This window comes from Colletotrichum fructicola (genome assembly GCF_000319635.2).
Source record: "Colletotrichum fructicola Nara gc5 chromosome Unknown KSG_Nara_v1_contig07, whole genome shotgun sequence".
NCBI classification, from domain to species: Eukaryota; Fungi; Ascomycota; class Sordariomycetes; order Glomerellales; family Glomerellaceae; genus Colletotrichum; species Colletotrichum fructicola.
This window is the reverse complement of record NW_027094057.1, coordinates 3,764,721-3,780,251: the sequence shown is the minus strand read 5'-3', so window position 1 is coordinate 3,780,251 and position 15,531 is coordinate 3,764,721. Positions and strand designations below refer to the sequence as shown.

General features: G+C 50.0%; 6 protein-coding genes across 6 annotated transcripts; 2 read left to right on the top strand and 4 right to left on the bottom strand.

Moving 5' to 3' along the window:
- Positions 1–255: 255 nt before the first annotated feature.
- On the bottom strand, positions 256–1,514 carry CGGC5_v012772 (uncharacterized protein; the record flags this gene model as incomplete). Its single annotated transcript, XM_032036690.1, has 3 exons — positions 256–787; positions 837–1,291; positions 1,389–1,514. 3 exons carry the CDS (start codon positions 1,512–1,514, stop codon positions 256–258), a joined length of 1,113 nt encoding a protein of 370 aa, XP_031884556.1.
- A 2,511-nt stretch (positions 1,515–4,025) lies between these two features.
- CGGC5_v012771 (uncharacterized protein) lies at positions 4,026–4,930 on the top strand (the record flags this gene model as incomplete). Its single annotated transcript, XM_032036691.1, has 4 exons — positions 4,026–4,051; positions 4,105–4,179; positions 4,402–4,529; positions 4,635–4,930. 4 exons carry the CDS (start codon positions 4,026–4,028, stop codon positions 4,928–4,930), a joined length of 525 nt encoding a protein of 174 aa, XP_031884394.1.
- A 1,047-nt stretch (positions 4,931–5,977) lies between these two features.
- On the bottom strand, positions 5,978–6,537 carry CGGC5_v012770 (uncharacterized protein; the record flags this gene model as incomplete). The annotated part of the gene is made up of 3 exons (XM_032036692.1): positions 5,978–5,990; positions 6,043–6,104; positions 6,346–6,537. 3 exons carry the CDS (start codon positions 6,535–6,537, stop codon positions 5,978–5,980), a joined length of 267 nt encoding a protein of 88 aa, XP_031884558.1.
- A 1,034-nt stretch (positions 6,538–7,571) lies between these two features.
- On the bottom strand, positions 7,572–9,129 carry fer8-0 (Fe-regulated protein 8; the record flags this gene model as incomplete). Its single annotated transcript, XM_032036693.1, has 7 exons — positions 7,572–7,653; positions 7,709–7,782; positions 7,856–8,264; positions 8,325–8,794; positions 8,852–8,899; positions 8,960–9,004; positions 9,076–9,129. 7 exons carry the CDS (start codon positions 9,127–9,129, stop codon positions 7,572–7,574), a joined length of 1,182 nt encoding a protein of 393 aa, XP_031884622.1.
- A 3,496-nt stretch (positions 9,130–12,625) lies between these two features.
- CGGC5_v012768 (uncharacterized protein) lies at positions 12,626–13,347 on the top strand (the record flags this gene model as incomplete). The annotated part of the gene is made up of 3 exons (XM_032036694.1): positions 12,626–12,751; positions 12,814–12,944; positions 13,017–13,347. The coding sequence occupies 3 exons, from the start codon at positions 12,626–12,628 to the stop codon at positions 13,345–13,347; spliced, it is 588 nt and encodes a 195-aa protein (XP_031884621.1).
- Positions 13,348–13,706: 359 nt separating this feature from the next.
- Positions 13,707–15,368, bottom strand: CGGC5_v012767 (putative transporter; the record flags this gene model as incomplete). Its single annotated transcript, XM_032036696.1, has 4 exons — positions 13,707–13,877; positions 13,936–15,016; positions 15,081–15,109; positions 15,162–15,368. 4 exons carry the CDS (start codon positions 15,366–15,368, stop codon positions 13,707–13,709), a joined length of 1,488 nt encoding a protein of 495 aa, XP_031884466.1.
- Positions 15,369–15,531: the final 163 nt, after the last annotated feature.

Genomic DNA, 15,531 nt, shown 5'->3' with positions numbered 1-15,531 from the left:
GACAGTACACGCTCGTGCAGTAACTGTCTCCGACTGGAAGGGTCATGAGGTCTAGTATCTCTCTCTTTCCCCATCAAGCCATCAAATTTAAGGCAATCTTCGACAGCATCCGTGTAAATATGCTTGTGTGCAAAGTTATCCCATGTCGCGTACTTGATGTCCTCTAGGTACTGCGTTGCCAAAAGAATATCGATAATTGAGTGACAGTGTCTCTCGATCAAAATGAGGGCACCTCAAAGGTTTTCCAAGTCCTATTTACAAGAGCAAGATGGCCAAGGCCTGGATGCGAGGGCAACGGTGTATCAATGCTTTAGTGGTTGCAAACTCCGTGGAGTCAAAGGCGCATTCAGTCGCCTCGGGATGGAATGAGATATAGACCTTCAGTGGCAGTTTTTCGGAATTTCCTCGCAGATCTGGCTCTGGCATAAACCAAATTGTTTGGCTATTCCACGGCCGATGCATGAGCTCCGAGTCGTAAAACTGCCAGAAGGCCAAACATATAGCATGCGCGAGAGCAAGTCTTTCCTTGATGCTCAGTTCGTACTGGTCCAGAACGTCCGCCAGAGCCAGTCCCTTCCCGGGGGTTGTTCGGTGTTTCAAAGCCTCGGCGCCTAGGCGAAGCAACACACCGTCTTCAAGCTTTAAGGCAATGCGGCAACCGTCGTCGTGCTGAAAAAAGTCGCAGAATGTAGTCAGAGGCTCCATGTCCATACGGAGTTTCTGTTCACAGCATCTTCCATCAGTAGCAGTATTGTCTTGACATAAGTCAATTGGGTTGCCCGAGAGTCTGGAGGTACAGGTTAGTTATGAACACTTCTAACTAATAACGAACTCACATTGGCATATCAATATACACATCCTGCCAGGAGTAATCAACGATGGATGAGGTGATGACGTCAAATCGGACTGTGTCATCGCCGTTTCTTTTTGGCCCCGTCAAAACTAGTCGAGAGGGGTGCCATGAGGCCCCTTCTTGGGAGGTGAGACTGGATTGACACGAGTCGCAAGCTGCATAGGTACGGAGTAGAGGTAGAGACTTCCTGTGAACTGTCGACAGGTCTTCCGGTTCAGGGCTCTCGATGAGGTCATCCGAGTCATCAGTTTGGAACTGATCTAAAAGCTCCTCACACTTGGAACTAAGTCCCCGCAAAACAAACGATGGCTGTCTCAAGTAGGCCACAATGCCTTTTCTTAAAGCTGCAAGATTCTTGCTATCATCGACAAAGCCACGTAGATCAGATATCGATTGGTAATTTCCCTGAGACAGTTCCCAATTCGACACTCGTGGCCACTGATTCAACATCAAATGTTAAGAACCCACAAATTTATCGCGCGCGGGGCTGGATTGGCCTCGAAGTCGCTGTGTGGAAAGAGGAGCAACAACTTACCGAGCACATGTCCCTGAGAATCCTTACCACAAGAAGCGCATTTTGCTGGAAGTCGCCGCCTAATCCAGCGTCTGGGTCCGCTCCAAGCTGAATGGAAATCAGGCCCAGCCTGGTCTGGATGTCCATGCAAACAGCGCATTGCCCGCTAGCTTTATGTGGACACTTTGGGAGGGCTTGTATGACCTCACTCATCTTCCACGCGTAAGCTTCGAGGCATTCAATCAGATCATATTCGTTCATAATTTGGTATTGAAATCGTTCTTTCGATTGTGACATCTCGCGTAAGAATGTCGCTCCAGGCCACGCCGAAAACATTTGAACCCCTCAGGTCCCTGCGGGCCTCATCAGGTGATCATGCAGGTGAGATATTTCCCAGGGTCAGCACAGCCAATCATGATCGCAACCATGTTACAAACACCAGATCAGCTTCTCCGCCTCCCAATGAATAAAACCCCTCACATCGTAGATTCGCGGTGCCGATGTCTGCCAGCCTGTGTAAGCCTCGTACCCTCATCATAGCCCGACTCCAACGTTGCTGAATGACCCAAACCTTAGTGGGCTCAGTAGCCTGTCCCGTATATCCGTCCAATCTCCATGAAAGAAAACAAAACATCCCCTTCATAAATCGACAGGAACCCGCACAGCCTACATTCAACTGCTTTTCCACACAGACTGCAGTGTGTCCACCAGAAGGTCTCTTTCGGCGAGCCCGCCACTCGAGGCCAACCCCCGTGAGCGGGCATGGAAGACGGCCCTCTCTTAGAAAATGACCCAAACACGAGGGGATCTTGGGAAGATGACGATGCGTTACAACATGAGGTCCAAGAAGCCCGAGAGGCCCTTCGGGACGTGAGCGCTAGACTCAAAGCCCTTCAAAATACAGTCAAGGTATTGGAAGACGACAAGGAGAAGTTAATCGGCGAAACGCTCGCATTACTCGAAGAGAACGATAAACTCAAGGAAGAGATCAGCAACTATAATTCAAGTCTACCGAAGCATACAATCGAGGCCCCACCGGCGACTCATTCACCTGCTCCCGGGCAGAATCTTGAGACAAGCGAGAGCAAGCTTCGCAGATCTCAGAGTAAGAAAAAAAGAAGAGAAGACAGTGATCAGGTTAAATGCCACGTCGAAAACAAAGAACGTGAAAATCTTCACGAGGAGGACAAGAAGCGCCTCAAGAGCCGGTTCGATCACAAGGATACAAGAGATTCGGGCAGTGTCTCTAGTGGTAGCTCTGGCCGTAAGAGCTACGTCGAGCCATACGGTCCCTCTATGTCTCGAGCTTACGAAGAGTCTAAATCTTACAGGCCCCGCAAAAGCCGTAGCGACTCGAGCTACTCTCAGCTTAGACCCAAAATTATTCCGATCACTGCCAGATCCGACTACGAGGGCAGCATAGCGGCCTACGACGCTGGCTATGCTGGTGAAGACGGCCACTACGGCTACTCTTCCACCATAGAAGGTGATGAACAATATCACGCTTATCCCCTTCGAGGTTCAATTATCCCAGGCAGCCAAACAAAGCCTCTTAATTCGTCTGAGGCACCCGTCACCCGTTCAAAGATAATGCCTCCCATAATTGAGAGCTCGAAGCATCAATCTCGGGGGAAACGTGATCCCACCAGAACATCAAATACACAGTCTGCAACAGCACTGGCAAATGTTTGCCTGAATGTATTTAATACTTGTTGCTCTCGAAAGTCTTTGGAAGCCAACCACTGGATCGAAAACCGCCAAGCGGATTTCAATATCTGGATGGCCGCTATGACTGATGTCCGAATGGCAGGCCTGAGCTCCTCATTTGAGTTTGGTCTGGATGTTAGGCCACGCGAGTTAAAGCTTGTCAAAGACCTACTGGTCAAGTTAGGGTCATGCCTTATGGAATGCGCAACTATCCACGGGGGAGACCTGCTGGAGGAATCTAAACGGAACGTGGACTCTGCCATTCGAAATTTGACTCTCCTCGCTATCGCTATTCGCCACACAAGGAGAAAGACTCGACGTTTCAAGCTGGACGACAATTCTGACCCATCAGCTTTGGCCGACTTGAGGAAACATCTTGAGTATCTGATACTGGTTGATACAACCGTCTTCAACGACAGTACTCGGCAGCGTCACGAAACGCAGCCACTTTGGTGGCAGGACCGGAGTTCCGACAGCCTGACTCCACTTCAACAGCGGCTTATTGAAGCTAATCTCCGAAGACGGCAACGGTTTCTTGCAGCTCAACAGGACTCTGACCAGATCTCTCGCCAACACATCTCGTCCCCCATTCATGCGGAAGAGACTATGAGTTCAATCACATCGGTCTTAGACAAAGTTCAGTCACCATCGACGAATGAGAAGAACATAGCCTCGCCTCCAGCACCAGGGATTTCTACTCGACCAGAATTTCAGCCATCACTACTTGTTACATCACCTGAAGCGTCTACGTCTTTCACCACTGGATTGTGTATTGATAACGAGTCCCATGACGCTGAAACACCTCAAACCCAGCGAAGCTTGATCCGGACTGCTACAGACTATCCCAGGCTTGTCATGCCACGACCGCAAATCGAAGGTGATGGGCATGATAATCTGCATGGGACCACAGTGTTGAAATGCCCATGTTGCTGCGAAACGCTACCACACAGCATGCTAGAAAACGAAGGTCTGTGGAAGTAAGTCTACAACAAGCCCTCATGGCTTACCCATTGCTAAAAATATATATCAGAGATCATCTTGCGGCAGATGTTAATCCGTATACTTGCATCGCTAAAGACTGCCCAAGACCGCATGTTCTCTATCGGTCAGTCGCACAATGGAAAGCGCATGTAAGAAAACACCATGCGAAAACCTGGAATTGTCAGCTCTGCGATGAATCCGACATAACTACGTACACCTCCCCTGAACAACTCTCGGAGCATGTGAGAGAAAAGCACGCCGACTCGTTTCCGGAGCAGCTTCTTGGCACAATATCACTATGGCCTTGTAGTATCTCTGTTGGACTCGATGTATGTCCTCTTTGCAGCGTGACCGGTCAACTAGACTCCCCAGTCTTGATCAGGCACATTCTGGAACACATCCATGACTTTTCACTTCGATCACTGCCTTGGGCAGACATGCCAATTGAGTATGAGCAGGGGTCTACTGCATCTGGTACTTATGAACTAAGCTACTTGCAACAATCGGAACCAGCGGATCCAAGGGCGCCAATACTTCCATGGCGCATGCATGTCTGATTTGAAATGCTCGAATTGCCAGAATCAGAGCAATGGGCGCAGGCCGAATCTGCCCTGAATGACCTGACATTACGCCGATCTGTTCACAAGGGTGTGGGAAACGAGGGCTGCTTCTCGAGGAATGATTATTTCGCAACAGATTCCGGACACGTGTCGCTGGATGTTAAGTTGGATGAAAGTCCTAGCCTCCGAAGCTACGATTCTGACTTTAATTTTGGGAGTGAACACCACGAGGACGCTGCCGCGGAGATGTTTGAGGGCAACACCAAAAGTGAAGATAAGGAGGATGGCCGGCAAAACACTAAAGACATTGTCTGAAAGGCAGGGAACCTCAGAATCGCTGGCTTACAATTTAGCATGCATCAGTCGCATTCCTTAGAGTGCTGCTATCCTAGCAGTGTCAGTTGGCTATCCAGGCAGTGTCTATACACACGTATATCCTCTTAAAGCGACTTTGTCTCCTGTGTACTCACTTTCGTCCTCGTTATTGTCGTCGTCGTTGCTATCTTTGTCATCGTCGTCGTCATCATCCTCGTCGTTCTTATTATCACTACCCCTACTAGTTTCAATGCTGCTGTCGTCCTTATAGAAAAAGTATTGGATGTATCACGATCATGCCTGGGCAAGGCAGCTAACTAACACTGCCAGGCTAGCAAGGCTCTTTTTTGAAGGAGGCTTGAAATGGAAACTCTTTTTGGTGTAATATTTACGACGTCAAAAAGCTGAAACTGGCTTTGTAGCCGCCGTCTTCACCCTTTTCACATTATTAATATCTTGAATATGGCCTGGACTCTCCAAATCACCTCGTGAGTTGTATCAACACCAAAATAAGCACTGTCGCCGACCAGGAGCCAGTTTTCATCGCAGCAGAGTTACTTAGCGACGTGGTCGTGCTAGTCGGCACACCATTGGGGGTCGTTGCTAACGTCGTCGTGGCAGTAGACTTAGTGGTACGTGTAAACGCCTGGAAACTCTGTTCAGCCGACTTTGTCGGTTCCGATCCATCATCAACCTCAGGATCCTCCCCAGATTCAGAGCTAGATGTAGCTTCTGCCGCTGATCTTGTTTGCGAAGCCCCTTGTATTGATGTTGCGTGAAAGTCTCGACTCCGGTCGGTTCTCTGTCCTCCACCTCTTTGACCACCTCCCCTTTGTCCGTCGTAAGGCCGACCCGGATTGTGAGGTGTATCGATATCAGGTCTGCCTGGTCTTCTCAAGCCACCCAAAGCTCTGCCGAGAATAAGGCCGTCTTTAAGTTCCTCCCTCGATGGCAATGGGCAGTTAAGCCCGTCGTTGGAGTGGGGGTGGCCGTCGATGACTGTGAACGAGCATTGAGGTGATTCTTCGCTGTGTTCGACACCTCTTCTTAATTCTTTCGGCTACAAAATGTATCAGTATTTTTTCCTGTTGCAACATTACGCGAGTACGTACCTGACTCCAATAAGAACACTTGGCTTCACAAGTGAATAGGGGTTTTGGCTCTCTCGAAGATTCTGAATTGATGAACACGCGGGGGTATTCTGACATGCAACGATGAAGACACTGAACTTGCTCAGGCTTCATGAGATTGCAGCAAAGACAGCCCAAAAACGCCTCTCGGCCCGTTTGTGGACATCGCTGCAACACCGACGAAAGCTCGCAACTCTCCTCGCACTTGGATGTCCCAGCGACAGTCTCCAAAATTTCCTTCGCATCTAACATGCCCGATGCATGATTGCTCTTATCGTCCCGTACCCCACAGTCAAGTATCTTGTCGATCGAATTCCTCTGCAGAAGGCAGACTGCCAGAGATTCCTTGTCGTCCCCGGCTGCCTCAACGCATGTCTGTCCATAGGTTCGGTTGGCGTAGTCCTTTCGGCCATCGAGCAGATCACAGCCACTAGAAAGCTGTAGCAGCGTGAAAATGACGAAGAGAGATGTTGACATTGTGGTCACTGAGTCCTTGAAATTGACTGGGAGTTTCTTAGGCAGACTATTTGATGTTTGCGCGGATCAGATGCAATTGAAGGGTCTTTATCAGTTCATTATTGTTGCCTAAAGTCCCAGTGTTCACCAGATCGTCTGCAACACAGGCGGAGGTCCCCTGCTGATTTGGCGTTTCGCTGTTGGTTCCCTGTAGATGGATCTTGCGCAACCCTAGCTCGTTGTTGGCTCAGTTGCATGACCCAGCCACACTAATCCGCACCACTTTCCGCAACTCGTAAGTCTATCACCACACACAGCTGCATCCGTTTGGTTTTCTCGCTTTTATCAATGCCGGTGTGTGCATGCATTACTGTCAACTACAGAAGCCTGACTTTCGATCTGAACGGTGTGTTCACAGTCCTTCGCAACACAGCATGTCGAAAGTTCCATTGTCAGCCGAGCCAAATGTTGAGGTTGGTCAGCGGCACAGCGACGCCCGATGACAGGGTAAGCTTGTGAAAGCCAGCCTTCAAGTGCTAAACAGGGCATTGATTGCCGTACTGAGAGCCATCTGGCGGGTACCGATGGCGGGGCTACGCGCAGCAACGGTCCATCAAGGCAGAATTTGTATGCTCAACAGGCTATACCAGCCAAAATTGGTCTGATTTGACGCTTTTCTGATTCTTGGCAATGCATAGGAGAATTAGATATCTTGAGAGCATTCACGATGCTGGCCAGCAGTCTCAGCCTGAACATCGACCAGGTCTGGGCTTGGGGCGTCATTCCGATACTTGTCGGAACCGTTCCCGGAACAGTGGGTCTGTTGAACAAATCCCCCCTGTCTGTGTCACCGGCTTCGCTAGAAAACACCTCTGGAAGACTATTTCTCTTTTATTTCATTGGTCTTTTCTCTTTGGTCAACATATACTGGTTTGCGACAACTGCTTGATCGACCTCTAAGTCTATCTAACGACCGGTGTATTATGCATCGGAACATCTCGCCGTCTTTTTCTGCAGGTACTTACAACAGTGAGTGGCCTCCACTCTTTCTATTATTACAGGTGGTACTCTCTGGGGTCGGTGACACGGACACCTCTTCGCTCCCACACACCCTCGATGTTCATGTCTGCTGTTCCCCTGAATGAAAAGTCAGTGCATGGTAATAGTTGCCCATGAAATGGTTGCGGCTTACTCTTCTCGCGGCACGACTGCTGGCTCAGTCTGTCCTGCTGCAACATCGGGATTTCTGAACACAAAGTTCTTTTTCTATGTCGGGGGAAAGAGGAGGCCTCGGTCAGCGCGACTTCTTTTCAACAGTTACCCGGAGGTGTGGTCTTACCAGTCCCAATGACAGATGAATTGCCGGAGGAGTAACTACAATGTGCTCCGTCGGCTCTTGGCCGTTGATCATAGCCAGAATGTTTTGGGCGACCACCTTCGCTTGCCCGGCACCAGGTCGGGCAGCCTTGTGCGCACCAGAGTCGGCAATATCACCAGCAGCAAACATGTGAGAGTATGCCGGATCTTGGAACTGAAGAGTCGGTCGTACTTTGATGAAGCCGTTTGCCGGGTTTACAAGAGGGGCATCGCCGGTTTGCTTGAGATCCTGGAGAAACTGGTTGTTGGGTGTTTGCCCCGTTGCGGGGATGATGAGATCCGCTGAGAGCTCGCGACCATCTTGCAGCTTGACTGAAGTCTGGGAGGCAAGACCGCCAGGTGGGATCACAGCGCGGGAGCCGGTAATCAACCTTAAGTAAAACGTTAACGACTGCTGAGACCGGGAGGGGATATTTGGGATATGAGCATACTTGATTCCCAACTCCTCGAATCGAGCCTTGATAATCTCGTCCAACTTAGTGTGGTAAAGAGGCATGAGATGCTCTCGTGAATGCACAAGAGTCACCTCCTTCTCAGGGTAAATTTCCTTAAGGTCCGTAGCCATCTGGACGCCCACCGCGCCGCCTCCGATAAGAATGACAGAAGATGCCTTCTGGACCGCCTGCTGATGCGCTCTCAAGGTGTCGACCGATGATGGCTTGTCATCACCGGGCATGGTTCCAGGGCTTGGCAATCTGGTGCCTGTTGTGACAACCAAATATTCGAAAGGAATTTCTCCTGAACCTTGCCATTCTCTATCCAGAATGACGGAATTGGGGCGGAGAGATTTGGCGCGGGCTTGAATCACCTGATGCCGCGATGGGTCGGATGACTTTGAGAAAGCTGCCGTGTATGGAATGAAGGCTTTGTGCTCATGGTCTGGCAGCACTGCGAAACGGGGCTGAATCGCGGGTTAGTCATAAATCATAACGATGCAGTGTCCATACTGGCAACTCACGAATGCAAAGAGATGATGAAAGTGGCTGTGCGGTTCAACCAGCAAGATCTGCCAGCTACGAGTCAGTCGTCACTCTTTTCAAAGTTGTTTTTCGGGAAGTTCACTCACGCGGTGGGATGCTGGCAGAGCAGCGGCAAGCTCGCCCACGGCGGCCTAATGCACGGCGAGCTGTTAGCATTCGTTCTATAGGCAATAGCAGGTTTCAAAAGAGACTGGAAACACACAAGACCGACGTATGATCCTCCAAGGACAACGACGTTCTTCAAAGGTTGCAGCATATTGATTGGTCGGGCAGTAGTTGAGATATCCGAAGTCGTGGGATAGAAATGTGAGTCTTGGCGGCTGGAACAAATGACTGTTAAGCTCCGGTTGCAGGACACCTCAGCTTTAACAGATTGTCTTTCACTACGAAATCGGAGCTCGGCTCGTATTACGAGACTTGCGCTGTGGGTCAAGTGCGAGTTGACAGTGTGTCGCAATCGCACTACCCGCGGTGGCTGCCGCACGGATTTATGATTGCAAATCTGATTAGATCTTGCTCAGCTCTTTAGAGACAGCTTGCGTTATCCCCCACTTTACCCGACTCACGTTCGGTTTGTTCGGAATTGGTGGCGGAACCAAGCAGTCGGAGCCGACTTGGGCGCCGTCGCCGATGAATAATGTGGGGACGTGCTCAATCAGCGGGGCCGCACCGGCAATGAGTCGCGGCAATTTCGCCAGGCCGGCTGTCCTCAACATAAGGTAGGTATTGAATGTTGAAACAGACAGCCTTTTCCTGCTCGAGAGCCCGGACCTCCGCCCCAAGAGGTCGTACCGGACATCGGCGTGAAAGTGGGACTGCTTGTTGAGTGTCCAACCTCCGTGGAAGGGAGACCGCCTCATTTTCCTATATCTGCGCGCTTATCTTTTCTATGTACATGAATACTCCCATTACAAAGAATACTAGCGATAGCGATAATAAGGACGAGAACGAGAACGAGAACAAAGACGACGACAACTATAACGAGAACGACCACGATAATAGAAATGACGACGAGGATGGAAGCGACGATAAACGCCAAGGTTATTTTAGTGTAGCCACAGGAAAAGTAGTCGCTGTAGCATAAGAAGAATAGTGGGTGCAAGACCACCCGGATAGCAAGAAATTGTAGGGGAAGTAAGACCTTGATAGACCGACCACCTACTTTGGATAAGGTTCATCTGCTCACAGAACCGCGATGGCCATACCTCTTCGACTTTGGGGGAGAACATGACTGAGTCATTCCACAGATGGAATATTTAATATCGCTCCTTGCTTTGAAAGCCGTCATAATCTGCTCCTCCTGCACGCAACGCACGATGAAAAGTCCGACCCTGGAGAACTATCTCTCATACCGACCTGTCAACCCTTCCAATTACCACGAGCAGGCATAATGCCGTACTTATCAAAAAGCAAGAGAGGGAAGAAAAGTATCAGTCTTAAAGAATCTCAAGATGATCAGCACCATCGAGAGGCAGTTACCACATCTGAACAGACATCCGACGCCTTGCCAGATTGGCTGATACGAAGGCAGCAGAACCAAGCTTCACGACTCCATTCGCTGCCGGACGAGTTAATCATGCAGATTATTCTCTGCATGAATGGAGCTGACTTGTGGTTCTTTCCCCAAGTCTCCTATCGCCTCGCCACCGTATGTGGAAGCTTTAAAGTCCGCTGGGAAAAGCCTGAAGTCGCTTAGCGTCACGGAATCCATCGGCGCTCCGTAAATGAAAAATGGATTAGTCGATGTTATCGAAGATACAAGGATTTGTATCCTGCACTCGCCGAACCAGATCAAGTTTACTGGAGTGGTCGCTGGGTTGACACACCGACGCAGAGACAACTCAGGTTAATCAAGAGGAAATTCTTCGAAATGGCTCCTTCACATAATGGGGAGTCCGATCTCCCACTCGCACCATACACGTATCCAGGGAAAACCTCACTAGAGCAATATCCCTTGCGCAGAAAGATTAAAGAGCAGCATATACTCAGTCTCCGCTGTTCAAAATGTGTCAACAAAAATAATCAGACGTACCGTTACGACTCGCCCGCCGACGGTCTGCTCAATCAAAAATGCAAGGATTGCGAGGGTCGCGATTTCGATTGGTGTTGTCACACCTTGAGCGCCGAGAAGAAAACTTTAAAGTATTTCCACGATGGACAAGAGAAAGAATACGAATGTTGGCCAGGTCCACTTCAGCTCTGCGCTCACGAGACTTTTACCTGGCCAGAAATGCACGACAAACTGATCAAAATTGGCACAATTTCAAGCGACAAAGAATGCGCACAGAACAGGTTCCCATTTGTTGAATGTAACATTTGCTTCGCAGAATTCGCAGCCCACGGCAGCCGCATCAAGCAACCGGCAGTTCGCATAATGAAGGATCGAGCACACTGCTACCTATTACTGGAATGGGCCTTGCCAGTGTTCAAGCTACACAAAGGGGTCCTTATAACCCACGAATTTGTACGGAAACGCTTCGACAGGATTGGAGAGACCTACGAAGCGCTCCTCTGTCCGCATGTGACGTTTTTCGAAGGAGCTCTCCGAGAATCTCTTCTGGACAAGTTTTGGAATTCTGACCCATGGTACCCAGGTCTGCGATATTGTAAGCGCCAATGCAAATTATGTGGCTTTAGGTACTTATTGAAAAGGCACGGCGAGAATGTGTACTTGCAAGGCACTTGTACGGTTTGGTACAATGACCATTGGAGCAATCCTTCCGGAATTGAGATTGAGCCGAGCATTGGAGGCGATCTTGCGCTTCGCTTGAAGGATCCCACGCCACATGCGACGCGCTGCAGAGCCGAGGGGATTTCTTGGTGCAGGACAGAAGGATGCTACAATAGGAAGCGCAATTCATAGAGAGTACGTATTTGAATTCAATGCCAAGGATGCTTTCATAGAGAGGGCCCCAGAGAAATTGGAAACTTGTGCAATGGTGACTAAATTCTCAAGTGTTGAATGCTTGTTTTGCATGGCGAAAAAGACTCACTCTCAGTCAATGTCTTCTTCAAGTCTCCTCTGGGACCCAAAACCATCTTCCACTTACTTTTTTTGCAGCTCTTTCTCAACGACGATATCGAATCCGCCAAGTCGTTGCAACCTGTGTCCCCGCAATTTCGGCTGTGCCAGTGAGCCTCTTTGAAGATTTCCCGAGCGATTCTCCTGGGCCTACACTGCCTGCCGTCCCTGCGGCTGACCCGCCATTCAGCAACGACCCAAGTCTGTGTCTTCTTGGCACAAACCTGACCCCATCTCTCGACTTTTGAGAACATTTGACTCGTACACTTCTCTTGATTATCCACATCAAATCGTTCTAGAGCCCAGTGCTGTGACTACCCGTTGTTTTGTGCATGTCGCTAAAACATTCGTGACCACAGACTCAGCCACGGAGCTTTTGTCTGCCCAATCTTTATTGACAACTCCACAGATGTATTCCAACTTTAGAAGCAGCTTATTTTCAGGTGAACGCGGTTATATCCGCTGTGGTCTACTGGATTCTTTTCCGGTAACGAGCTTAATACCGAATCCGAAGACATCAAGGACTTGGCCTCTGGACGGTAACGCAGCACTATCGACAATATGACGGGGGCGTTCAAAGCGGGCTTCATGATTCCTATAAATGCAAGGACAAATTCTCTGTGGTACTTTATCTAAAGTCTTATTCGTCATCAGCTAACGGTACTGTATCAAACATCTTTCCATCTTCTTTCAAGCTCTATCGTCGGTCGCAGACCTCTCAGCCATCATCATGGTTCTTCCTAAAGTCTTCACTTTGTTCTGGGTTATGGTCCTTGTGGGCTGCGTTGCTGCCGCACCCTTTGACTCTCGCCAGTTTTCCGCACGTATTACACTGGGTTACAGGACTGTTAGCAAGGTATGTTTCCAAGCTAGAAACCCAATCAGTGAGTTTAACTCAGCAACTGACTGTATATCCAGGAGCAAGCCAAGCAGTATAACGTTAAGGGAAGAATCACCTTCGACCCTGCAAAGGCTCAAGGAAACCAGATTGGCGTCGGCGTCTACACCACACCTGGCCCAGCCGAGTGGAAGGGCAACCCAGGAGACTGGTAAGTAGACCCCTCAAGTCATACTTGTACCCTCATATCAAGGAACCGTCCTGACCGCATCGTCATATGCAGGTACTGCCACATTACCGCCCGCAAGTCAACTGTGGATTCGATCCCGAAAGTCTGGGTCCCCAAGCAATACTGGTGGAATATCCAAGGGATGTATACGTGGGCGGAAAAGACGTTCACCAAGACGACCAAGAACTTCGACTTCGATAATGTCTTACGCCTTTCACAAATCGGCAATTATGAGCCAACCAAGCAGCTACTGATCCCGACATACCTGCTTTCTGGAAAGGGTATGGACTTGAAAGTCACCTGCAAGGCCAACTGGAAAGACCTTCCCTCAATCAAACCCGTGGACTATTCCAAATGGCCCAAGGTCCTTGGAGCCCCTCAATAGGGTCCAGTCCTGGGGTACGCTTCTATTCCCACTCCTGCGACAATGGCAAGGGCTTGCTGCGGTTTCTTTTTGACGAGGCTCATACTGAACTATTGGTCTCATTATAGTCTAGCAACTCAAAGATAGAACAGCTCAACTTCTGGGTAGATAGAAAGGCGGGACTTGGGTTGGGACTTTCAAGGAGTTTTGACTGTGTACCATGAACGCTATAGACAGAAGATGTGGAAAAGGCAACGCCTCCCAGATCTAATTTAGGTTGAAACCATAGTTAGTTTGTTATTCACTGCTATTTGACATCTATGCCCCGACCACCGCCGAATGCTTGGTATTCTCATCAAATGACGCCTCTTATATCAGCTTTAATAAGCATAAAACAGCCTCGCCTCCTGGTCAGTGGCCCGAATCTTCCTGTTCTCCCTTACGAGCATCCCCTTCATAAGCCATGCCCCAACAACGCAAGCTACACAGAAGGCGGCACTGCTGGCCATCGGAATGACGTATCTTGGGGCGTCGGATGTTGGCCACAAGTACTAAAGCCATGATGTCAGTGGACGGCATCTTCTTTCCGTTACTATAAATAATGCTTACCGGAGTCCAGATGAAGCTGATGCTTGCGCTCGTGTTGACGATGGCCAGCGCCGAAGCCTTCTTCTCCTTCGTCTGTCCGCACGTGCTTCCAACCCAACCTAGCAAGATGCTGTTCACTCCGTACGTGCCTACTGTAAAGACAACCATCGCGAAGTAACGTGCTCCCGTGTTCATCGTGGCACAGGCCAAGACGAAGCCGAACAGTGCAACAGCCTTTGAGATGGTAATGTGCCAGGTACGCTCGTTGTGCTTACCCGAGGACCAAGCCCAGACGATAGACAGAACTCCAGCAATAAGGTATGGTGGGCACGTGAGAACAAGAGTAATCGTAGTGTTGAAGTTGAGCGTCTCGACGATGGTGGGGAAGAAGTTCTTAAAGCCGTTCGTGGCAAGATGCATATGCTGCATGTAGATAAACACCCACACCTTGGGATCGGCGAAGGCTTCCTTGAGGCCGCCCCAAGTGCTGCTCTGCAGACGCACACCCACGGTATCCCGCGCGATTCTGTCGTGGGCAAGTTGTCGTTGTTCAGGGGTCAGCCAGCGGGTTGTCAGGGGCTCGTCGGGAAGGGTGAAGCACGCCACCAGCGCGATCGCAAACGTGACTGCGCCTTGGAGGATGAAGAGCCAACGCCAGGCCGCGAGCCCGGCGGTGCCATCCATGCCATTGAAAACTCCCGCTGCAATTAGGCCAGCGAAGGCTGTTGCAAGAATATTCCCTGAATAGAGGACGCTGATTCGCGTTGCAAGCTCTTTGCGCGTGTAGAAGATGGACAGAATGTATAAGGCTCCCGGGTAGTAGGGAGCCTCTACAACGCCGAGGAAGAATCGCGTCAGGACGAGACCTTTGTAATCGTGGACAACAGCTGTCAGAGCGCTCACGACGGCCCAAGCCATCATGAAGCCGCCCATGTACCAGGATGGGCGAACTCGAGTCAAGACCATATTGCTCGGAATTTGGCCGAGGATGTAGCCGACGAACAAGATGGAGACGGAGGTTGAGTACTGGACGCTTGAAAGACCGAGTTGCTTTTCGAGGCCGTTGAGGCGAGCAAGGGCGATTGCATTACGGTCAAGGTAGCTTAGCGGTTAGTGGTTAGCGGAAAGCGGAAAACAGAATGAAAGGGTGGTAGATGTTGACCTACTTGAGCCAATACATCAACCAAAGAGTTGGCTGTGCCTCTGTTAGATTACAAGTTGAGGCGTGTTAGGGTGCGTTAACTGACCATAACCCAGAGATCTAACTTCTTGACGAGCTTGATCTCTTCGGGGTCTGTCTTTGCGGTGGCTCCAGAGTAATCAACTGCCGGCGCGACTGTCTTGTCATCGTCCACGACATGAGAGTGTTCCTGGTGCAGAACTTGTTGCTTTTCGATATCAGCCACTGGCTGCTCGACATGGCTCTCTGGCCTCGGGTCCGTAGAGTTCGCCATCTTCGTCGCAGGCTATGCCAGGGACGACTTTCAAGTTACGAAGAAAAGCTCAAGAGCTACAGATGACAAGATGACGTCGCATCCCAAAACCAACGAAGGAGAGCGCATGTATTTGTTTCCAAGCACCGGGGGGCTCTTCCCCGCAAACAACCCCGGATTTGGC